The sequence below is a fragment of the Lycium ferocissimum genome, chromosome 12 (assembly GCF_029784015.1).
Source record: "Lycium ferocissimum isolate CSIRO_LF1 chromosome 12, AGI_CSIRO_Lferr_CH_V1, whole genome shotgun sequence".
Lineage (NCBI taxonomy): Eukaryota > Viridiplantae > Streptophyta > Magnoliopsida > Solanales > Solanaceae > Lycium > Lycium ferocissimum.
The window spans coordinates 32,333,657-32,358,522 of NC_081353.1; the positions used below are offsets into that span (position 1 = coordinate 32,333,657).

Below are 24,866 nucleotides of genomic sequence, written 5' to 3' on the forward strand. Positions count from 1 at the left end.
AATATACTCTCCTACCCTACAAATTACAATTATTAATTGGTTGTTTCAGTTTCAGGGCATATAAAAGACGTGTCTTATTTATGTAAATGAACAAAAAGTTTTTGTGTAGTCCACTAGGATATCGACTAATGCAAGGGTAAGGAGTTGTCGAAGCTTGATATGAGCTCAAGTTATAAAAATAACATCTTGTAAAAATGTAAGATAAAAAAATGTGAGTCATATTTGGACATATAAAAACGTGTCTCGTTTTTGTAAGAAAAAACAATTTCGATTGGTCCACTAGAAAGATATTGGACGAAACAGGCCGTAATAATTGCATGCTTTGAAAACAACATTACTTGCTTCACATGAATACTATTGGTACAGATCAATTATTCACCCTTGCTTCCCATGAGAAAATTAAGTAAGGAGAAGAAAGAATGCGAAGCAAATACAAAAAATAGCAGCAATCTAGGAAGATACAACACACATGCGTAATAGATAGTGATGCACATGGAAGAGTAACAAACTATGCTATTACAAAATAGTATTACTAACGAGGGGGAGGGGGGCGTGGAGAGAAGGCTAGCCCCCTGCTTCTACCACCTAAAGTGTGACACCACTCGGCTGTCTACTAACCTTCTACCCTAATACTCGACCTCCATATCTTCATATCTAGGATCAGATGCTTAGTAACCATGATGACACATGGTTTTATCTAGAATTATTGCATTAACGAGGGATACAATTGATATATAGCAATTATTGAACATGCCTTGCATATGGATGCTTTTCCCATGGTAAATTTCACTTATTAACTTTTGAAATAAACGACCAACTATTTTAATATTCTGTAGATATCTAGTTTTAACTTTTTGGTTAAGCGATATGATTTGAGTTGTTGTTTGAGAAATAATTCTATATGATGAAGTGATAAATTTTTTAACTAAAATAAGATTTGATTGTAATAGTATTAAGGGGTGAATCAACAGAGTATTCAACTAAACTGATTATAAGAATATTAAGTGCCCAAATTTATTGCATGAAACAACTTGCAATATGAGTCTAGGCAAAGAACACCAAGTATAAAATGATGATTTTCTTTACTCTTTCGTCGAAAAAATAGATTGGGTAAATTAATATGTGTGCGCGCGTGTTGTATGTTACTCTCCCGCCCATTTTTACTTATTTACTATACTAAAAATAAATATTCACTATATCCAGTTTAAATAATCAAAAAATAATTTACCATTTCATACCTATTTTAGATTTATTATTAATTACTAGGTTTAAAACTTCAACGAATTGTTAGTGGTATCGTACACTTTTTAAAGTATGTGTTTGATTGATTTTCATTTAGATGATTCATAATAATTAGGAGTGAGAGAGTAAAATAGGCATTTTATTTTTTGCTCCTTAAGAGTTTTGCTAAGTCAAACATGGACAAGTAAAAATAGGGGACTTATAAGTAAATTATCTCTTCGATTTTCCAACCGCACGTTAAAGATGAACAACTATATTTAGCATAGAGACAAGTAAAAATGGACAGAGAGAGTATATTGTATTTCATTAATTTTTTCGTGTGTTTACTTCTTTATATGTTAAGCCCCCTTAATAAAAGTTTCGAAAAAGGTTAGATTTGCCCTTATACTCTCGCAAATAAGCTATATTTGCCCTTTGTTATACTTTTTCATCATATTTGCCCTTTCCATCCAACTTTAGGACCATAATTGTCCTTGTACTCTAAAAAAACTAGATTTATCCGTACTCTATTAAATCCTTATTTCCACCTTAATTTTCCAAAAAGATAAAAGAAAGAAAGAGAAAACCACTATAAATATTCTTGAGCTCTCTCACTCATTGCTTCATCAATCAACTCAACCAATTAATCAATCTCACACACACACCCCACATGAAGAAGCTTCCTTTCTTCCTTCTCATTTTGCTACTTGTAATAAATTCTGTTTACTCCCAGGTACCTCCTCCAATCTTGAAGTTTGTGCTTCAATGGCCACCTACTTTCTGTATGATACTGAATTCTGCACAAAATCCAGGCAGGTGCAAAGAACCAATCCCTCAGCATGAATTCCCACTCCATGGCCTATGGCCAGCAGATGCAAGAGGAGAAAGCATTACATGCCCCCAGCCACCAGACCCAAATTGGGATCAACTGGTATAGTCAGATATAACTCTCTAACAATCATCCCATATATATAACAATATTTTATTATAACGGCCAAGTTTTATGTATAACCAGTCTTTTATACTCTAATACACTGTCTGGAAAAGAAATAAAGACAGGAATACATAAAAGGGGAGAGAGAGTATATGTCATGTTGGCTGATGATGATCTGAATAGAAGAAAGTCATGCTCCAAGGATTGGAGATGACTGATTAATATTTTTTTTTTTTTTTTTTAAAATAGAGTATATGTTATGTTATTGTACTATGTTATATATAATAGCACTTCACTATAGCACTTTTCACTCACGAGATTTTAAGTTTTATGCACTCACGATATAAGAAAATATCTACATAATTTGGTCATGTATGTATGTAGGTATTTAGAGGCGGCAGATTTAGAATTTAAGCTTTATGCGTTTGAATTTTTTTAAGCATGATTTCAAGTGTTACACATATTAATAATGAATTTTTAACACAAATATAATGTTTCAGCAAAACTCTTTTGGTTCAACTGAACTTGTGTCTGAGCTTCTACCTCCGCCTCTACACACTCCCCGCCATTCTGGCCACCACTTAGTCAATACACACAACTCTTATGCGGATTTAAGTTGTATATATGCACTAACAAGTGCAGAAGTACTTTTACATTTAACAGTACATTTCAATATGTAGAGGATAAGATCTCTTGGCCTCTTACAATTTAAATAGAAGGAAATAATTTTTTAGATCTCTTATGTATTTTTTTTAGATCTCTTATGTGTAAAAAATGAAGATTTCTTGTAAAATGGTCATAAAACTAAAAAAAAAATTGTAAAGGGCCAAATAACCATTTATCCTAAAATAGTACTTAGGCCAAATACTGTTACATTTATCATGTCATTGTCTAGTTCATTACAAAAATATTTACAAGTATATTTAAATGATCTGATCATGTAAATATTTTTATAGTTTCGACCGATAGAGAATCAACTTATGGCATTTTGGCCAACACTTAGAGAAGGCTCCAACAAAAGGGACATATGGAAGCATGAGTGGCGCGTGCATGGAGCGTGTGGAGGAACAACACCACAAGTATACTTCAATAGAGCAATAAAGATCAACAACATGCTTGCAAAGGGCAACTTGTTCAATTACTTGAAAACTAATGGGATTATTGCATGTGATAGCTTGGCTTTTTCTAGAGATGATATTGTTCAGGCTGTCCAAAAGGTGTTCAATGGAAAGACTCTTTCTCCTTACCTCTCTTGTACACCAATTGATCCAAGAAACAAGACTCATGTTTACTTGAATGAGGTTACCTTGTGCACTAATTCGGATGGCAGTAGCTTCATTTCATGCCCTTCACAAGCTTCTTTAAGAGGTTGTCTTGCTGGAGCAAAGATTATGCTACCTCATCCAAAAGCTCAACCGTAAGAATTTAATTCTGTAAAATTACTTACTCACATTCAATATTTAATTAGCCAAATTCCACTACTTAAATAACGCTAATTTCCAACGCAATCTGTCGGAAATAGGCTCGTCCCTAACATTCCCGATGGACTTTTCATCGGAAATCCATTAGGGACGAGCCATAGTCCAACGGGGGGGTGTCCATCGGAAATTAGCGTTTTTTAGTAGTTATGTCATAATATTTGTGTGGCTATAAAGTTTTTGAAAACTTGTGGTCTTAAACATGTTACAGCATATACTCCCTTCATTTCATTTTATGTGTTTTAGAGTGACTGAGTACGAAGTTTAAGAGTAACTTTTGAATCTTGTGGTCTTAAACTAAAAATGTATATAGTATAATAAAATTCTTTTAAATCTTGTAGTTTTAAATTAAAGATGTGTATAATTTAACAAAATACCTTTTAATTTTGTTCTTAAACAGGTCATATAGGACGTTGGAATAAAAGTATTAGTACTAAGTATAGAAAGTGACAATATTTTTAAAATATTCTAAAAAAGACAAATAAGACACATAAACTAAAACAGATATATGGAGTATATATTTGTGGCAATAGAAGCTTCTTCTTAAGGAAATATATAAATGTGTCATTCTTTCTTAAACAAATTAATAAGGACAAATAATGGCAAACAAAATGGAACGGAGGGAGTACATCGTTCTAACCAATGAATGCAAGAGATACGTATTAGATCTCACTGTAAGTAATAGTTAACTATATTAGCATACACGTATATTTATAATAATTTAAGCTTACGTGCGTTACATATGTGTATCGCATCAAGATATAGAATTCAAACATGATTCTCAAAATATCTGTCAATTTAAGTTTTATTCACTTTTTTCGTTTAAAATGTATTTTCAAGTTTGAGTTTATTGTACTTGACAATTATGTGGTCAAGTTTGAGATAATTTTTGTTACAATTACTGTTTCACACATAAATTTAATTATCTGAAAGAATTATGCGGTAAAAGTCATTAATAGAAAACGTGATACATGCATGAGATTTTTGGAGAAATTAACCATAAAAAAAGTAAAGTTTAGCTAAATGTATCATAATTTGTCTTTTAGTAATTTTCAAGGAACTTGAAAAATTTCAACAATGTTTCTGTTACATTAGTATTTACAGGATAATTATATTAAAGTGGTTTAATGGTCCATCAACATTAAAGAAGAACTATTTCAATATTTTGATACGGGGCATAATTCCCACTTTTGTAGCAGTATAGAGTTGAAAATCATCTTGCATAAAATAGATAATTGATTAAACCAAATTTTGAATATTTCTGCCTTGCTCTAACATTATTAATATTGATTAAAAAGTCTAGCAGCTTAAAAAAGTATTATGTTTTGCTATTAATTTAAACTTAGAAAATTACTTACAGTCTTTGATACTAGAAGTTTTAATCACTTATTTGTTTAAATAATACAAAATTATAAAATAAACTTCGATGCATGTGTTCATCGTAATATGACATTCAAACGCATTTGTTGCAGAGATTGGTCAAACATAATAAACATGGTTATTAAATATTGAAAATAAATTTTCAAATAAATTGATCAACACAAATTGATACTTTCCAAAAATATTATGTAAAACTAATACAAGAATTTACTTTATGGAATTTTAGTTACCAATCTTTGTTCAAATCAACAATTTTCATTGATGCAACTTCATTTAAATTAAAAAATTACTTATAGTCTTTAATAATAAAATTTTAAATCAATTATTTGTTTAAATAATACTAAATTATAAAATAAATTTTGATGCATGCTTTAGTCGTAATTTGACATTCAAAAGTACTTGTTGAAAAGATTGGTCAAACATAATAAACATGCTTATTAAATACTAAAAAATTAATTTTTAAATAAATGGATCACACAAACTGATAATTTCCTAAAATATTAAGTAAAACTAATATAGTAAGTTACTTTTAGTTATGGAAATTTGGTAGCAATCTTTGTTCAATCAATCAACAATTTTCGTTGATGCAAGCTCCTCTTTTTGTCGTGAGCTCTTGTTTTGCCATCTCAAGTAAGAACAAGGAAAGTTATTTTTGCAAACACATATAGTGTTTATGTTCAACTTTAACGACATGTTCAGAAAGCCATTAGCAGTAAAGACTCATTCTTCACATGGATTATTCTTTCTATTCTCAAGCTTATTGTCAAAGCCTTATGGAGAAAAAAAAAAAGGAGACCTTTACGTTAAAACATTAGGAAAATAATAGGATTTAATTGGAGACCTTTACGTTAAAACAATAGGTTTATAGTTTGAGTTATATTATGAAGCTTAGTAACTATGGTCGATGAGTTATTATTATCCTACAAAAAAAAGAAAGAGGAAAAACCTAAATATAAAGGAAATATTATTTATACATGTAAAATCCCCAAATAAAAGGGAGAGTTGTCTTTTTATTTTGAACTCTAATTATTATGGTTGATGTACGAAAAAACTTTCCAACTCATCAAAGTGTAACAAACGAAATTGGGAGTATCACATTTATGATAGAACTTTGTATATGGAAAGTCAATCACTGCCCAACAAAAGGAATAGTATTTGAATTTAGTGCAAGAATTCTAGATGGAAAGGAATGAAAACATTAAAGTCCGATCCTAAATTATAGGAAAATAATTAAATGACTATTTCTAAATATTAGAAAAATAATTATGTGGTACTCTAAATATTAGGAAAATAGTAAATGATGATTTTGTTATTGGAGGGTATTTTAATGAAGGGCAAAAATTCAATTAACATTTCTAAGACCCTTCGTGCTTTTAATATAGTATAGATATAGATTACTTAACCATTATTAGTTGGTACTTATATTAAATCTCACTTTAATTATTAAGCAACTATATATCAAAGATTAAATTGTTTGAACTAGTATAACTATCAAATGTAAATAATTATTTACCGATTTAACTCAATATAAGAGTTTAATTATATATGCTGAGTGTATATATATATATATATATATATATATTTTTTTTTTTTTTTTTTTTTTTTACACTATCAATAATTTTAACTTTATAGATATTTTTCTTTGTAGGCCGGCTCCACGACTGCTGCGGGGATTTCAGGAAGAAACAGATGGGATATATTCTATGTTTAAACGATCATGGTCTAAATATATATTCAACGGCTGAGATTAAAGTTTGGCTTAGAATAAATAACAAAAGAGAATGGAATATGTTGTAGTGGATGATGTATAAGCATAACGCGCACTCATAGAGTGAAAGTAAGTTACTACCTTGAATAAAAGTTCTATTCCATTCTCTCTTTAACATTGATTTGCAACATAATCAAACCAAATTTTAGCACAATATTTATATTTGTCATCTTTGGCAATTGGGTCAATCACGTTTCTTAGAATTCGATAATAAATAATTTTGACTAGGAAAAACAAATATATGTTTTTTCGTAACATATGACCTTAGGCTACACTGGATCCTTTAAATCAAAATAAAAACGATGCGCAGGAACCACTTTCCCACCTAAATCTGCCTTCGGGGGGTGAATTATGTAGATGGCGATTACAATAAATTACTAATTTAAATTTTATAAATATATAAATTAGTAATACAAGATAAATATCAAAATTTGGCCTGTATTATCCGAAATTGAACAATTTTGTCATTCGTTAAACACTTGTTCTAGTCTTATTTTCGCCATTAGAAACATTTTCCCCTTGTCATTAATAAAGTCCCAATGTAAAATAGGTGAACTTCACTTATCTTTTTTTTTTTTTCTTTTTCTTTTTCGTTTTTGAAAAAAAGGTCCATATCTGTTAAATGTTTGACTACGATATAAAATTACCCTCAATGAGAGGCCCAAGGCAAAAAATGCGACTTCTTGTCTAACATCAGGGTAAGATTAAACTAAAATTTAATGAAAGATAAAATTACTTGATTTCTGTTATTAATATAAGAACAAATTTTACCATTTTGCCTTAATATATTAAACGAGTTGGATGAAAAAATTCTATTTTATTTTGAGAAAAATAACATAACATCCCAACAAATTACAAATCTTCGAGACCGGTTCATCGAAACATCGAGATGAAGGTTAATGCATGTCGACATTATTAAAACTATAGATTATGCGTTGAATATTACATAATGAGGTGGATCAAAGTCCTATTTGATTTTAAAAGAATAGCATAGCATGGCTCCACATACTCTTCAGTCATTATACCCTTCTACCTTTGCGATTTAGAGAAGATATATCCATCATTAAGAAAGTGGTGCATATATACTCTTATTGTTACACAAATGATGCAAACACACACTTTATTTGGTTGAATGTAATAATTTATTCGATTAGATTAATTAAAAATAAATTTTTATTTTTATTTAATCAAGGTCACAAAGACACGTTATTTTAAATTTTCATTCCAAACTCAATTTTATTTTATTTTTCAAATATCAACTTAAAGTATTCTATTCTTAAACAAAATTCAAACGCGTTAGTGCCTTTCTTCATCTCCACTTTTCCCCCGCACAAACTTTAGCCCCCACCCCCAACCCCACCAACCCACTCTTCTCCACAATAATATTAGTTTTTAACCTATAATAGAATAAAAGAAAGGAGGGGCAAATTAGTCAATTCACAAGGATTAGTCAAAGTTAATGACGACTGATTATCAACGAGTCAATTGACATGAAGTTTAAGAAATAAATGAAAGATTTTTGAAATTTTTGGACAGTTGCTTCTTAACCGTAAATACTTGCACAAATAGGAATTGTCTTTATATGATTTCGAACGAAATTATAAAGGAAGTAGATTGGCTGTAAAGCAAATCATAGAAATTTGTGTTACTACAAATCATTTCATTAAAGATGAAAAGGCAAATTTAAAGTTGACTTTTTACTAAATATAAAAATATTTTTTATAGGACTGACTAAAAAGGAAAGAATATCATACAAAGTGGGACGGAGAGAGTATTGGATTAATTAAAAAATAAATCTTAAATTTACAATGTAACAAAAATTGACACCTATTTATTTTAATAATATATTCCAAACTCTACCTTTTTCTCAAAATATTTCTTAAAACCGAATTCAAAGGCCATTTCGATGCCTTTCTTCATCTACACTTTCTCCTCCCATACATAATATCCGACACATTATATCCTTTTAATCAATCACCAATAATACAAAAATAGGAGAGGTAAAATAGTCAATTCACACGGGTTCGTCAGAGTTAACAATGACGACAAATTTGGATGACAATGACAAATATATTTAAAAAGTATATGACGAAGGATAAATATAACTTATTTGTGAGAGTATCATGGCAAATCTGACCCTTTTCTGTTTATTTTTAGTACAGTCGACAAGTAAAATGGACGAAAAATTACAAATTAAAGATAAATCTTAATTTTTATTTGATCAAGATCACAAAAATTGACACCTATTTATTTTAATAATATATTCCAAACTCAACCTTTTCTAAAAAATATTCTTAAGACAAAATTCAAATGCCATTTCGATGCCTTTATTCATCTCCACTTATTCCTCCTATACATATCCGACACATTATAGTCTTTTAACCAATTATTATCGACTCCAAAAAGGAGGGGTAAATCAGTAAATTCACATGGGTTCGTCGGAGTTAACAACAACGACAAATTTATCATCATCAACGACGACATCAACTAGAAAATCATCACCATCATCGGTAATAGAATATTTACGCAATTGAAAGTTTATTATTTTTTATATGCGTTTTGTAATATTTAACACGTGATATTTCGTGCATCGCACTAGTTGCTTAAATACTTGTAAAACCGTCAAAACTCTTAAGATATATTTTATAAATTAAAGATAAATCTTAATTTTTGTATTTAATCAAGGTCACAAAAATTGACACCTACTCCTTCTATCCCAATTTATACAACACTCTTTTCTTTTTAGTCAGTCCAAGAAAGAATGACACTTTTATATATTTACTACTAATAATTTAACTTTAAATTTACCTTTTTACTCTTAATGATTTCTAGCCACACAAAATTTTATGATTTGTTTTAGACCACAAGTTTCAAAAATCTTCTTTTGTTTCTTAAATTTCGTGTCCAGTCAAACACCCTATATAAAATGGGACGGACAGAATATTAAAAATTTATTCCAAACTCAACCTCTTTTCAAATATCAACTTAAAAAGATATCTAAATGCCATTTCGATGCCTTTCTTCGTCTCCACTTTCCACCCCACCACCGACCCTTGTCCTCCTATATATATCCGACACATTATTCCCTTCTTAACCAATCACCGAAAACTAAAAAAAAAAGAAGGAAGGGCAAATCTGTCAATTCACATGGGTTCGTCGGAGTTAACGACAAATTTATCATCAACGACAGCATCAACTAGATGGAGTAATAAAGGACAAGGTTGTAAATATATCCCGTAACTTTGCGATTTAGAGCAGATATATCCCTCATTTAAAAAGTGATACATACATACCCCTGCCGTTACACAATAATACAAATATACCCATGTCTTTACATAAATAGTGCAGGTATACCCTTTTCGCTAATTTTTCTTAGAGATCATTTAGCTTATTTTTTAATTAAGAAAATGTCACGTTTCTTTTAAAAAAATAAGTCTACCTATTTTTTTTAGATTTAATTTTTAAAGCCACGACGCAATTTCTTTTTTCTAGTGGGTTGTCTGGTTCGTTTGAAAAAAATACCTCCTTCTCTTTAAAAAATAAGTCTACCCATTTTTAAAACGGAAAAGGGTCAAATATACCCCTGTATTATCGGAAAAGGGCCAAATATACTCCTCGTTATACTTTAGGTCCAAATATACCCCTACAGTTATACTTTGGGTACAAATATACCCCTCTACCGTTAAGTAGACCAAAGTGGACATGTGGCATTGACATTTTGGTGAGGTGGACGCCACGTAGCATGCCACCTCGCACCCTCGACCCACATCTTCACTAATCTATGCCATATTTTCTTAAAAAGATATCTCGCCATAAAATGACAATTTTGTACATGCTACTTAAACCTAAAGAAAAGCATTACATATGCAGAAAGGAGAATGACACAGCAACTTGTTGATAGAAATGGCATATCAAGCCTGGAACACCCATAATTATGAATTACTATAACACAAACTTATTAATAACTAGCAAACCTATGAATCAAGCTCTGATCTTTGACGTTGTTTTCTGGTTGATTGTAACATACTATGATACATTTGAGTAGCAAACTCCTGATACCATCGCAAAACGTATTGAATTTTTATATTTTCATTTTCAAAACCCAGAAACTTTATTAGCCCAACCAAAATAATTTTCAATAAAAATTAAGAAACAAATTCATTTGTGTGAATCTTGAACCCAATCCATTAATTCTTTTTTGAGAAAAGAAAAAAAAAAAAAAAATTAGTCGATTAATGTACGATGCGGAAATCAACAAGGGTAGAAATTTTAGATTTAAATATGTGAAAGAGCGGGAATTCTATGTTTAGCGAGATCGATGTCCTTTGCTCGGGATTGCCCTTTCGGTTTAGTTGGCGGCGAACGAGTATTGGATATCTGTTATTGGATGGCGGAGATGAGTTTTGAAGATAAAAAATAGTGGTAGTGAAGATATGGGTTGGGGCGTGAGGTGGCATTACGCGAGTCCTTTTAAAAAATAACTTTCGGTATTTTTTAAATGTAACGGTAGGGGTATAATTGGGCCCAAAGATAACGAGTATATTTGGCCCTTTTTCGACAAAAAAATAACAGGCGACTTTAGGAAAAAAAAATTATCACGCGGCTTTACAAAAATAAGTGTATTAAAAAAATGAGTAGACTTATTTTTTTTAAAGGCAGTGATATTATTTTTAATTGAAGAACAAGCTAATGATTTTTTTTTTTTAAAAAATCTATCAACTAAAATGATATAAAAATATATATTTGCACTTTTTAATGAGGTATATATATAATCACAAAGTTGAAGATTATATATACAACTCTATAATCGTAAGATGGGGTTAGTGCACTCAGACTTTAGAGTATATTTACACCTTTTTTTAAATTTTGTAGTTAATCAAGATGACAAAAATTGACACCTATTTATTTTAATAGTAATATATTCCAAACTCAACTTTTTCTAAAAAATATTCTTAAGACAAAATTCAAATGCCATTTCGATGCCTTTCGTCATCTCCACTTTCTCCACCTATACATATCCGACACAGTATTCCCTTTTTAACCAATCACCGATAATACAAAAACAGGGAGAGGGGCAATTCAGTCATTTCAATGGGTTCGTCGGAGTTAACGACGACAAATTTATCATCATCATCAACGACGGCATCATCAACTAGATCATCATCATCATCTGTTATAGATTCAATATGGGGATGTACAGGTTCAACAATACACAAAGAAGATTTACGAAAACGTATTACAATACCTGAATATTTAAGAGTAGCAATGAGAGAAGCAATTTCAAACAAAGATGTTGATTCTGTAAAACGGCATTATGATATGGCTTATGCTGATGGATCGGAAACTCCGATTGCATCGGAATCTCCGATCGTTGTGTTTATTAATGCTAAGAGTGGTGGGAGACATGGACCGGAATTGAAAGCCAGGTTGCAGGATCTCATGGGTGAAGAACAGGTAATGTTATTTGCTGGCAAGAGCGTCTCAATAAAATTAGTGGCCTAAATCTAAATATTGAACAAGAGCAGTCACAATAGAATTAGTGGCATAAGGCCAAATATTAAGCAACGGTGTCTCAATAAAATTAGCGGTATAAGGCGAAATATTGAACAAGAGAGCGTCACAATAGAATTAGTGGCATAAGGCGAAATATTAAGCAAGGGTGTCTCAATAAAATTAGTGGCCTACGGCGAAATATTGATCCGAGGCCTTAAATATGTATAAACCTAGGTTGCAGGATCTCATGGGTGAACAACACGTAATGTTTTTTTTTTTTTCTTTGCTTCTAGCAAGAACGTCTCAATAAAATTATTGACCTAAAGCCAAATATTAAGCAAGAGCGCTCGATAAAATTAGTGGCCTAAGACCAAATATTAAGCAAGAGCGTCTCAATATACATACTCTCCACATTATTCTGAGGTCTTAAATATATATATCCGACACATTATTGGCACATTTTTTCTATGTAATGATTTTGTTATTTGCTTCTGTATGTTGTTAGCAAAAGCGTTTTAATAAAATTAGTGGCCTAAATACAAATATTAATCTGAGACCTTATATATATATGTATCCGACACATTATTGGCTTTTAAACAATTATCGATAATAATTTATTCATGGTTCGTCGGTGTTAACGATAAATTTAATACGGGGGTTCGACGATACATTTGGAAGATACCCAGTGTGATCTCACAAATGGGTTCTGGGGAGGGTGGGGTGTACGAAGATCTTACCCCTACCTTTGTGGCAGTGTTGTCAAAGGCGAGCTTAAAGCGCGCTTAAGCCCTGAAACGAGGCTCAAAACATGTTGAGCGCTTCGCCTTGCTTTATGTGCGCTTCAGTGTCGTCATCAAGGCTCTAAGACATACTTTCCTTGAAATGTATGCCTTTCTTGAAGAGGTGACACTAGATGATTTATATTTCACTTTATCGTGATGTTTTTACAATTTCTTTGTCCAAATATTTGTTATTCATGCTTACTATTATTAGTCTTGGACTAAACATACATATATTTGTAATTTTGCACCATTGCGCTTTTTTCCACTAAAGCCCACACTTTATTTGCGCTTTGGCGCTTAAAGCCCAGCTAACCTTAGAGCTTTTTTGCGCTTTTCGCTTTTGATAGCACTGCTTTGTGGGGTTAAAATACTCTTAGAAGGCATAAAACCTAAAATAAATGTACTAACATGTCCAACTCCCAAGGCTAGTTCAAGTGGCAAAGGTTGAGGGACTTGTGTCAAGGGCATTTCTGCTCAATTGCAAATAGTTTAAGGGCATATTTGGCCCTTTTTTGATGATTAAATAGTGTAATATCTATATAGTCATTTCTTTTACAAATGGCATTGATTTTCTTTCCTTTTGATCTTATTTGTGTCTTTGCGTTAAACCGTGTCAGGTTTTTGACCTTTCAGCTGTGAAGCCTAATGAGTTCGTTCAATATGGACTGAGTTGCCTGGAGAAGTTTGCTGCTCTTGGTGACACCTGTGCGAAAGAGACTCGTGAAAAGCTAAGGATCGTGGTATGCATACTACGCGACATAATTATGGCCCCTTTTTTCTTATTCTCCCAGTGCATTCTTTTCTGGCATTTGAGACTGTTATTGTTAAACTGTTGCAAAAAGGACATATTAATCAAGGAGCTACATGTTCAATTTTCTGGTTTTGAAGGCAGCAGGAGGTGATGGTACTGTTGGCTGGGTACTTGGCTGCCTTGGTGAGCTCAAGACACAGGGTCGGGATCCACTTCCACCGACTGGGATAATTCCACTTGGTACAGGAAATGACTTGTCCAGGAGTTTTGGTTGGGTAAGCTCCTAGTGGTATCTTTTTCCAACTTGCTTGATCAGTTCTTTCTGTCTTCTTATGACTAGTTTTTATGAAATTTGTGGAGCTGCACTTTTCAGGGCGGTTCATTTCCTTTTAACTGGAAGACAGCCACGAAAAGAATTCTTGACAGGGTTGCCAATGGTCCTATCTGTCATCTAGATAGGTGAAAATTTTATTTTATCGGTAGTTCTTGATAAAGCATTTTCTAGTTCCATGGTATTAATTTCCTAAAATCATAAACATGATGTGCAATTTGCTTTTTGAAGCTTATATAACAACTACGCCTCAATCCCAAACAAGTTGGTTTAGATATATGAATCCTCACCGACTATGTTACTCCATTTGAACTCATCTCTACCCAATATTATGCAGATAAAAATAAAAGTAGAAGTAAAAAGTACTAGAAGTCTCTTATAATTTCTACCAGCATGTAAATCTTTGTAGGGCTAAACAACTCCTAGAAAAGCATAGGATGTAAAGTGAAAGTGCTAACATGAGCAAACCATAATCTCAACTAATAGGTATTTACTACTCCCTCCGTCCAAAAAGATTGTCTTAGTTTGACTTAGCACGGAGTTTAAGAAATAAAGGAAGACTTTTGAAATGTGTGGTCCAAAACAAGCTTTATATATTTTGATGGCCGTAAATCATCTCATAAAGTTGAATTATTTCTAAATATAGAAATGTGTCAATATTTTTGGGACAAACTAATAAGGAAAGTAAGACAATCTTTTTGGGACGGAGGGAGTATATAGATCTTTTTCTTCTATTGTGTCGTATCTTTTGCTAAATTCGCATGATTCTTAAGAAATTGTAGGTCCTTCATGACAAGTCCTTCCAAGTAATTTTAGATATACCTAGTCCCTTTTCACCTTTAATCACGATGGTTTCACATCTACGGAGCGATGCATCTGGCGGTCGATGCAGACACGACCATACCATCTCAAGCGAGCTTTCTCGTTTTATCCTCGATGTGTGCTACTCGAACCTCTTGCAAATGTGTTGATTACAAATCTTGTCTTGTCTTTTATGCACACCTATCTTAGCATTCGCATCTCTGCCTATGAACTATAAAATCAATGTGTCAATTAAGATAATTAGTAAAACAGAACATGAGTTTATAGCAATTTCATGCAGTTGCAAAAGTGTTTACTTTAGGATGGGTATACGAGAATTATTTGTCATTTCTTCTTTCTTGTCTTCTACCTTAATTATTTGAGCCTCATTTATACTCTTAGCAACTTTATCAAGCAGCAGCTTTCATTTGCAGCTGGGATCTTGTAATATCAATGCCAGGTGGTGAAGCTATGGAGACTCCTTATTCTCTAAAACCTTCAGAGAGTGCATCTCTTGATCAGGTGATTGATGTACCTATTGTTTTGAAACTCATACTGGTATTGCCAACGTACATGGATTGGTCCCGAGCTGTCATTATCACCCTTAATAATATAGTAATCTGGAAGCAAATATCTTTCATAGTTTTATTAGTCTTTAGTAATTTTTCCATTACTTGTTTTCTTCATAAAGGTTATCACATTTAGTCAGAAGTATATTTGAACTGGTTCATGTCTTTTGGATTTTTTATTTTGCTTGGATGGATGATTTATTTGGATTTGCAAATCTTTTTTATTTTTTAAAAAACAAAACCTTCTTCTATCAATGTGTAACTAGTTACCCTAGTGTATCATCTAATAACTTAAGTAGTTAGAGAGAACACACTTTTATCTACGCTGCATGTCTTTTCCTTAGTTGACAGATAGGGAGTTTGTCAATGAGTCAATCCTAGTCACTTTTGGCATGTATGCAGCTAAACCGCCATCTTCATGGTTAATATACTACTGAGGGCCCAAAAGTCCCTTGAGAGATCTGCAATTTGGTGTGGCCAATTTGGAAGTTAAGGAAGTCAATGTGCTGTAAATTTGTTATTATATACTAATGCTTCTTCGAATGGAAGTCATTTATTATTTGTTCGGTGCTATTTCATAGGGTCCTAAGGAAATCATGCGCTGTAGACTTGCTAATAGATACTTATGTTCTCTTGATGAAAGTCATTCATAGTTCGTTCAGTGCTATTTCATAGGTCCTTGTAAATAAGTTAACCTTCGAAGGGTATGCTTTACTACATAAACTTTTCTTGGGAATTCTAAATGTAATATTACATCAATTCCTATATACTCAGCTTATGTGAGTATTGTCTTGATACAATTAGATGCTCAACCAGCACAAGCATCCCCATATATTGGTTTAGTACATGCATCATTTTACTTCTGTAACGACTCGTTTGGTCATTATTGCACTTTTGACCCATTTACCCTCGTTGACCCTTCCCCGAGCCTTGTTAGTGCGACTGACCTGCGGGGATGGATGGCACAGTTCCCGAGGTAGTCGGGCGAGTTTTATGATGACTTATGTGAAATAGAACCTTAAAGTGAAAAACGTTTGACCAATAGTTGTATGTTGGGTAAGGGAAAGGTTCGCCTACCAAGGTGGGAAATGGTAGGTGCCCGCACGACTAAGCGATTTTGGGTCTGACAAGTTGGTATCAGAGCCTTAGTTTACCCGGTCTATAAGTACAAGAGCATGTCTAGTAGATCTTGCGAATCAGTACGATGAGCTTTGTACTTATCTGCGAGAGGCTATAGGATATTTAAAAAACTTCAATTTCTTTCATTCCTTCGTGCTACTTCATTCAAATTGGTATCTAGTCGATTCAAATTGGTATTTGAATTCCTTGTCTTATTCTCTCACGGATGGTGGAAACTCGTCCTTAAATTCTTATGCGAGCGGTTTGTTATGACGTGGCTTGGTATGATACGAGATGTGTCATCCTGATTCGGACGCGTGACCAAGTTCAATTTCTAGCTATAGCTTGAGTTTTCAGTTGTGTGGGATCGTGGTTAGACTCGTTTATTGTAGGGGTTTCTTGAGAAATGAGAAAGATGGTACGAAGGGTCAAATGATCTCCATGTTTTCAGCGTTGGGTCGCTCGGAAGTGGCAAAAGTGCATTTATGGCTTAACAAGAGTGATTTGTTCGATCATATGATTGGTTTTGGAAAAAGTTTTAACTTCGTCAAGGCATTATGATGGTGTGCATGGCACGGGTGCGCCAATGGCAGGTCAACGATTCATCAGTGGCCGGGTATTAGACGTCGATATCCAGATAGTATTCCTTTTGATGTTATGAACCTTGTAGGATAACATTCAGATAGTTCTTATTATATATTCAGACCTATGTGTTTATTAGTAGCTCTTGTGCTGACTTAGACCAGATGCTTTGGGTAGAAGATGTTTTTTGCACTTATTCTCTTTTATTCGATATTGAGATATACTATTATTCCATTGTTCTTCCGCATTTATAGTTGTATGTTGGATAAGGGAAGGGTTCGCCTACCAAGGTGGGAAATGGTAGGTGCCCGCACGACTAAGCGATTTTGGGTCGTGACAACTTCTGTCAACTTATGTTGGGCAGTGTTTGCAAGTTGCAAGCTATCATATGTTGGTTTATTTCATTCTTTGTTTAAATTAATTGATATGCCAAAGTTTATTCTGTCAATGAACTGTCTTTAAGGATACCCCTCTTCTGTTCTCTCAATTTATTAACTATAAATTGAGTCATAGTGAGCATATTTAATTTTTCTAGCCATTTTTACTAATTCGACATTGGTTGTGCAGGAATTGGAAATTGATGGGGAATTACCAGAGAAGTCGTCCTACTATCAAGGAGTATTTTACAATTACTTTAGCATAGGTGTGCAACAGTAACTTGATATAACTAAAGCATCAAATACTTTCCATGTCATGTTTACTACTTTATATACATTTATTTGCTGCTATCTTGGCAAGACATGACTGGTCTATATCAGTGTTGATGATCAATGATCTTATTAGAAATTCATAATTTTTTTAGATTTGTATGCAACAACAACAGCATACCTAGGGTAACCCCACAAGTGGGGTCTGGGAAGGGTGGTGTGTACGGAGCCTTAGATTTGTATGAATATTTGAAAATCTTTAATCAATTCTGGCAAAACTACTTAACTTGTATCTTTTTATCCATCTTGATCAAATCTTTACTGCTTAAGCTGATGCGACTATTCTTAGTGGGCAGTGCTTCTGATAATGCATGTACTCTCACCACCAGCACTTGTCCTTCCAGTCTCAATTTTTGGAGTTACTGCTATCAGCAAAATAGTTTCTATCCCCACCGTTGTACCACCACTTTTGCTACTTTTGAGAGCAACAGTTGTTATTTGGAGTCATTGAAACTATAGTTACTGCTGCTACTGAATTGATTGGGAAAGATGCTAGATAAAGTTTTGGTACCTAAGAAGTATTTTCTTCTCCAATAATTTAAAAGAAAGAAACAACTCTTGGTGTCTAATACCAATTTACCCTGCCTCAAGAAGAAAAGACATGTCTTAGACTAGTTAACAAAATTAAAGTTATCAACAAAGAGAATCGTCTTTGCTCACTTGACAACTTTTAGTTCTACTTTTTGTCAACAATATGTGATAAACAAGCAGCTGTGACGATCTGTCTTTACAATGAATTTTGCAGGAATGGATGCGCAAGTTGCCTATGGTTTTCACCATCTACGCAATGAAAAGCCTTACCTTGCTCAAGGTCCTCTTTCAAACAAGGTTGAAGCTCTTGCTCTTGATTACATATTTGTAGTTTTAGCTTTAAGAAGTTGGTTGATCTTTTGTTTTCCTAAAATCAACTTCATAAAAGCATATTGTCAAAATGAAGAAATGTGGTACCAGAATCACCTCTAACAGGGAAAGGGACATAGAAAAGTTGGTAAAAGGGAGATGCCAAAAGTGGAAGACTTTACTGAAGTGAAGCAAATTTCAGTCGCAGGTGTAACATTTGATGAACACTAAAAGGGCCTCTGTGCTGACAGAGTAAAGTTTCTCCACAGACACATAAAACCTTGGAAGCCATATGCTGACTGAACAATAATAGAAGCACAAGTCTTTCCACTTAAATGATGGTGAGCAATTTGCACAAGATGGCTGAAAGCCATATTTGCATGTGTTGGTAGCACATGCATGTCCCGGCACATCTTTAACACCACGCCTCAGTCCCAAACAAGTTGGGGTCGGCTATATGAATCCTCACTTCCTAATTTAAGCTCAACTCGTATCACCATCATACCTAATAAAAGTAAAAAAAAATTATGTACACACACACACACACACACAGAATTCTCTAACAAGTCTACATGTGGAAATCCCATGTAGAATCAAACTAAGATCAGTACTTACTTTCTTTTAGTAGAAGATTTTAAATTCTTCATCTTCTCTTGAAAGATATTAGGGTAACTACTGAAATTATAATATATCCTATGATAGGGTTCTGAATTTTGATCCTTTTTTGTAGTATGCAATAATCTACTAAAAATTATGGGAGACTCTATGTATATGGTGGCTAGCTGTTTTATGGTCACTAATTCTTGTCAGTTGATTTTGTTATTCTTACTGCAGCATAAATGTTGCCATCTTGGATGTTTTATAGCCAATAGTCTTTTAGAGTTCTATTGCAAAGGCATCTACAAATTTTGAAGTGCATGCTAATTCATGTTTTAACTTTTCATAAGTACATATATTTTATTTCATGGGGTGAAAAGTTCTAGATTCTGACTATAATATTTACTGCAGTTGATTTACTCAGGATATAGTTGCAAGCAAGGCTGGTTCTTTGCACCTTGTAGCAGTGATCCTGGTTTAAGGTTAGAACTTTCTCACTCAATTATCCACTCAAATCCTGGATGCAACAGCTGTTTGTTTTCTATTTGTTGTTTTCCCACATGCATAAAATCATACAATTTGCTTACCTCTCACTTGTCCAGTTCATCATAGATTGGTGTCAGAGCAAGTTAGAGGTATAAACCATTTCTTTCATCTATCAGTAAGGCCCTGCTTGGTCACTTTTCTAGCTTGGATCAACTAGTCTTAGTCTTAAAAAATACATCTTTTTTTCGCTGCAGCTCAGATCAAAATGAAGGGTTGCTTGTCTAGAGGCCTATCATAATATAAATAAATCTATCAACGATTGCAGAATACTAATATTCTTTCTTAGGTATGAAAGATAGTAAATGCGGACAGGTTCGAAACGGAGGTCAATTATCAGGAATCACAAATGTCCTGGTAGATTGGTTTAACATGTGTTTTTTTTAATCTTTTGTTGTATTATTTAAATTTAAATGGATTTTTCTGGTCAAAATCATGCACAAGAAATCACTTGCATTTACTTTCTAATAACTCAATAACATGTAGCTTGTCTTGAAGATTCGCGTGTCTTAAATAAAATACAGAGCTACTTGTCTTGCGTTAATTATATACTTGTAACATCAACTACAGTCCCAAACAAGTTGGGGTCGGCTATATAAATCTTCACTATTCCAGTTAAGCTCAACTAATGTCATCATCTCACCAGATAAAAATAAAAGTGATAGTAAGTTAAATATATGTAATAATAATAATAGTAACATTAACATTAGAATTCCTCAAAGCTCAAACAATACTGATATCTAGGGTTGTTCGTGGTTTGGTGAAAAACCAAAACCAAACCGAAAATTTAATCAAACCGAATAAAAAAACCGACATTTGGTTTGATTTGGTTTTAAATTTGAAAAACCGATAATATTTGGTTTGGTTTTGGTTATATTAAAAAATAACTGAATAAATAACCGAACCAAACCGATAATTATATACATAAAATTTATAATTATTTATATGTATAATATTAGCTTTTCATAAATAATTATAAATATTTTATACCTTTTAATTATTAATTTGATTTTGGTCTACTTATTTCACATGATTGTTTAAGGCCCATGTCTTAAAGAACATGTCCAAGCCCAACTCTATAAGTCTTAAGTGAAGTGTTTAACCCTACTATCTCACTTTTCATTTTACATTTCTGCCTAACCTAACTGAACAAGAGAAGCTCATGTTTCATTCTCACAGTCACGGTGAAGGCTAAAGAAATTTGAAGAATGTAAAGAAAGAATAGTTGAATTGTCATGGCTAGTCCTAAACCGAAAAACCGCACCAAACCGAATCAAACCGACAATAATCAAACTGGTGCTTTTTATTTTATTTGATTTGGTTTGGTTTGGTTTTAGACATTTGAAAACCGACTAAATTGGTTTGGTTATGGATTTAATCAATAACCGACCCAAACCGAACCATGAACAGCCCTAGTGATATCTATTCCCAACTAATCGATATCACCTACTTGCATTTATTACTTACTCAATGTGAATACTACCATAGCTATATAGTAAGGTGTTACTGTGGAAATTCTGGATTATCATGAATGGTCGTATGTGATGTATGCCTTCTTCCTCTTCTTTCGATATATATATGATGGCTTTGGATATGGTGTTTGACTTGTTAATTCTACTTGCTTTGGGTGTCATGTAATTACCTCATTTAAAAAATGCGTTGGGAAAGATCTTTTCGCCAGCTTGTTTTTTCTATTGTTCCTTTATAGAATCTAATGGTCATTGAATCTAGCATACTGAAGCATATCTCTGATTCCTAAATGTAATTTTCGGTGCAGGGGGTTAAATAACATTCTGCGGTTATATGTCAAGAAGGTCAATAGCTCGAAGTGGGAGCAAGTCCCTATACCTTCAAGGTTAATATTTATTATGTGGTGTCTATTAAATAGAGCAATATATTTAAAAATCCATCGCGAAATGCAGAATCACTTTGATAGTGAAAAATAATGCTAAGAATAGTGCTCCTAATGAGTTGTTACATGTTTTGAAGTTTTCTGTCTGTGCGCTCCTTTTGCTTCACCTTACATTCCTAGTTCCTTCATGTTGCAGTGTTCGTTCTATAGTGACTTTGAATCTTCCTAGCTATGGCAGTGGAAGGAATCCATGGGGGAATTTGAAGCCAAATTACTTGGAGAAGGTATTTTTTGTTTAGGAACATAGGATCATAAATTTGATACTAGTAATGATGCACTTCCATAATAGAGGTTTCAGGTTCGAAACTCTCTGCCTCCAACAACAGGGGATTTGCCTTCTGGGTCTAGCTTGTCACACAGGACTTGCCTAGTGCAGGTTATCTCTTCTGTGTGGTTTGCGAGCTACTGTACAGGAGCGGGATTTACCCTTTGCACACCCGAAGGGTAGCGGCTGCGGTTCCCTTGTCATTAAAAAAAAAAAAAATGATGTACTTCCATTTTGCATTTTGTCTTTTACTTGTTGGGTGTGTTTGGTGCGAAGGAAAATGTTTTGTTGGAAAATAAGTGGGGTTCTTACTTATTTTCTAGTGTTTGGTAAGTAAGAAAAAAAAATATTATCTCAAGAGCATTTATAGGTAATCTAGCAAATGGGGGTGAGATGGGTTGGGGAGCAGGGGTTTGGGGGTGGGATGATCAAGGGGTGGAGGTTGGGGACATTGGGTGGGTGGGAGGAGACAATGCACTTGGAATGTCACTTGTTGAACTTGTTCTCCCTACTTCCATTAGAGAAGTGATTTTCCTCATTTTTGAGGAACTTGTTTTCCTAGAGAACATATTTTTCTAAACATTTTGACCAACCAAACATGGGCTCTAAGAACCTTAATGGACTTAATTGATGTACCTGGTAGACAAATAGACTTGTTTGGGCAGTTGAGATCACAATTAAGTAGAACGTGTAGATGATTTTTATATTGGAATGTGAACTTGATGATTAGTTTCTTCTTTAAGAAATTTATAAGTTAGTCATTGCTTTTAACAATGATCAATTTATTTGGCATTTAAGTAGAACGAGTTGATGGTTCCTTTCATTTTATCAAGCAATTTGTTTTTAGTCACCTTCATTTGAGGTAGTGGCGGAGCCAGGAATTTGATGAACGGTGTACAAATTTTCTTCTTACTTGTGTTAAGGGTGTGCAAAATTGAATATATACTCATTGTAGCTAACATTTAACCTATGTACACCGCGTAATTTTCCGACGAAGGGTGTGCACTTGACCACCCTTCGCCGAAGGTGGCTCCGCCCATGATTTGAGGTACTGGATTTGGTATATTTGTGTGCTATTGTAAATTGTTTTAAAGCACAATGAGAGCCGAAGTCCCCAAGTGCCAAATTGTCCAAGGTCTTTTTGTATGTGATTTTAATTGAAATGCAACGAACTGCATATTAATGGCCTGGGCACTGCAGACTATTATAATTTTAGGAAAGATGAAAGGTTTTTCCTTAATACCGTGATCCTAAATAGTCGGATTGATCAGTTGCCAATTTTACACAACCATTGATCGAACCCAAGTCATTATCCACTGTAATATTTTATAACAATAATATTGATATCTTTTCACTTGCTTTTGAAACTTCAGAAAGGTTTTGTTGAAGCACACGCGGATGATGGATATATTGAAATATTTGGCTTGAAACATGGATGGCATGCTTCTATGGTTATGGTTGAACTCATCTCTGCCAAACATATTGCCCAGGTACCATCACAATGCAATGACTTTAGACATGATTTAGGAAGATTATGCCATTACGTGGAGTCTTGGATCTAAATTGCTGGTCATGTGAAAAATAGACAATTTTTTTTAAATTTTTTTTTATGATACGTAATTCATTCATAACATATATCTTAGAGGTTTATAGCTTTTTCTGGTGTTTGTTCCATCATATATTGCAGATTTGTTGTCTCACTCTCACACGAACGAGCTCATGCACACACACTCTCTCCCACGCGCGCGCGCGTTTGAAAGAGTGTCATAACTATATTCATGTTTTCGTCTTTTGACATTGTTACCAGAAGTACTGCTGGTTCGAGTTGTTTGAATTACAAAAATATCTGTCTCTATTTTATTTATAGGCTTCAGCAATTAGGTTCGAATTACGAGGCGGGGAATGGAAAGAAGCGTATATGCAGATGGATGGTGAACCATGGAAACAACCTATGAACAAGGAATTCTCAACCTTCATAGAAATTAAGAGAGTACCCTTTCAGTCTGCTATGGTCCATGGAGAGTAGCATGCAACTGTTTTTTCCATCATTTTTTTCTCCTTTTCTTGTTCTAGATAGTTTTTTTTTTCTTTTCCTTCCGTAAATTCATGTAAATTAATTTATTAGCTCCCAAGATCAGGAAACTGAATCAAATCTGGGGTCTGTAATTCAGGAGGTATTTTTGCCACACATGCTAACATTGTAGATTTGTTAATGATTTGGTTCTGTAAAGAAATTAGTTGTGAATTGAGGCAGCTTGACTGTTATGGTGTACGTATGATTTTACACAAGCAGTGCCGGGCTGTTGTCCCAACTTGTTTGGAACTGAGGCGCAAGGCCGGCCAGAGGGCCAAGCCACTAAAGCGGGATCTTTAGGCCCCAAAATTTTGGAGGTCCCATTTTTTTCATCCGGTGTTTGGTATTTGTATTGAATTTTCTGATTAATTCGATTTTGAGACATGCAAGGTCGATTAAAGAGGGAAGCACTCCCTAGCAAGAATTTTTAATTTTGAGGCTCGAACCCAAGATCTCTAGTTAAGGGTGGATGAGGTCTAATTTTCACCTACAACAGATTTATAGGTTAATTTTTCTTTTAAAAAATATTGAGCAGAAAAAATAAGGCCTCCCGTTAAAGTTGGCTTTAGGCCACTGATCTTATCGAGCCACCCGTGCTGAGGCGGTGTTGTTATTATCTGTCTTGTCAATAGATTTTGTCTACGTTCGTGGTAGTTTTGAAGATTTACTCCCCATCTCAAGATGATACTTGATACTTGTGATATTACTTTTAAATGGTG

General features: G+C 33.5%; 2 protein-coding genes and 1 long non-coding RNA gene across 3 annotated transcripts; all 3 read left to right on the forward strand.

Moving 5' to 3' along the window:
* The first annotated feature begins 1,852 nt into the window (after nt 1-1,852).
* Nucleotides 1,853-6,894, forward strand: LOC132040394 (ribonuclease MC-like). The gene is made up of 3 exons (XM_059431027.1): nt 1,853-2,152; nt 3,112-3,572; nt 6,662-6,894. Exons 1-3 carry the CDS (start codon nt 1,892-1,894, stop codon nt 6,756-6,758), a joined length of 819 nt encoding a protein of 272 aa, XP_059287010.1. The 5' UTR covers nt 1,853-1,891; the 3' UTR covers nt 6,759-6,894.
* A 4,811-nt stretch (nt 6,895-11,705) lies between these two features.
* On the forward strand, nt 11,706-24,318 carry LOC132041033 (diacylglycerol kinase 7-like). Its single transcript, XM_059431779.1, has 12 exons — nt 11,706-12,235; nt 13,674-13,796; nt 13,945-14,082; nt 14,181-14,266; nt 15,374-15,461; nt 17,777-17,852; nt 18,662-18,744; nt 19,765-19,835; nt 21,674-21,751; nt 21,945-22,032; nt 23,447-23,563; nt 23,941-24,318. Exons 1-12 carry the CDS (start codon nt 11,873-11,875, stop codon nt 24,097-24,099), a joined length of 1,470 nt encoding a protein of 489 aa, XP_059287762.1. The 5' UTR covers nt 11,706-11,872; the 3' UTR covers nt 24,100-24,318.
* LOC132041034 (uncharacterized) lies at nt 12,242-12,731 on the forward strand. The gene is made up of 2 exons (XR_009410842.1): nt 12,242-12,348; nt 12,619-12,731. It is a non-coding gene; the product is annotated as an uncharacterized LOC132041034 (long non-coding RNA).
* Nucleotides 24,319-24,866: the final 548 nt, after the last annotated feature.

Coding starts and splice junctions, on each gene's coding strand:
- LOC132040394 (XM_059431027.1), top strand. CDS start 1,892: ATGAAGAAGCTTCCTTTCTTCCTTCTCATTTTGCTACTTGTAATAAAT. Junction 2,153..3,111: donor ACCCAAATTGGGATCAACTG/GTATAGTCAGAT, acceptor ATATTTTTATAG/TTTCGACCGATAGAGAATCA. Junction 3,573..6,661: donor CCTCATCCAAAAGCTCAACC/GTAAGAATTTAA, acceptor TTTTCTTTGTAG/GCCGGCTCCACGACTGCTGC.
- LOC132041033 (XM_059431779.1), top strand. CDS start 11,873: ATGGGTTCGTCGGAGTTAACGACGACAAATTTATCATCATCATCAACG. Junction 14,083..14,180: donor TGTCCAGGAGTTTTGGTTGG/GTAAGCTCCTAG, acceptor TGCACTTTTCAG/GGCGGTTCATTTCCTTTTAA. Junction 18,745..19,764: donor AAGGTCCTCTTTCAAACAAG/GTTGAAGCTCTT, acceptor TATTTACTGCAG/TTGATTTACTCAGGATATAG.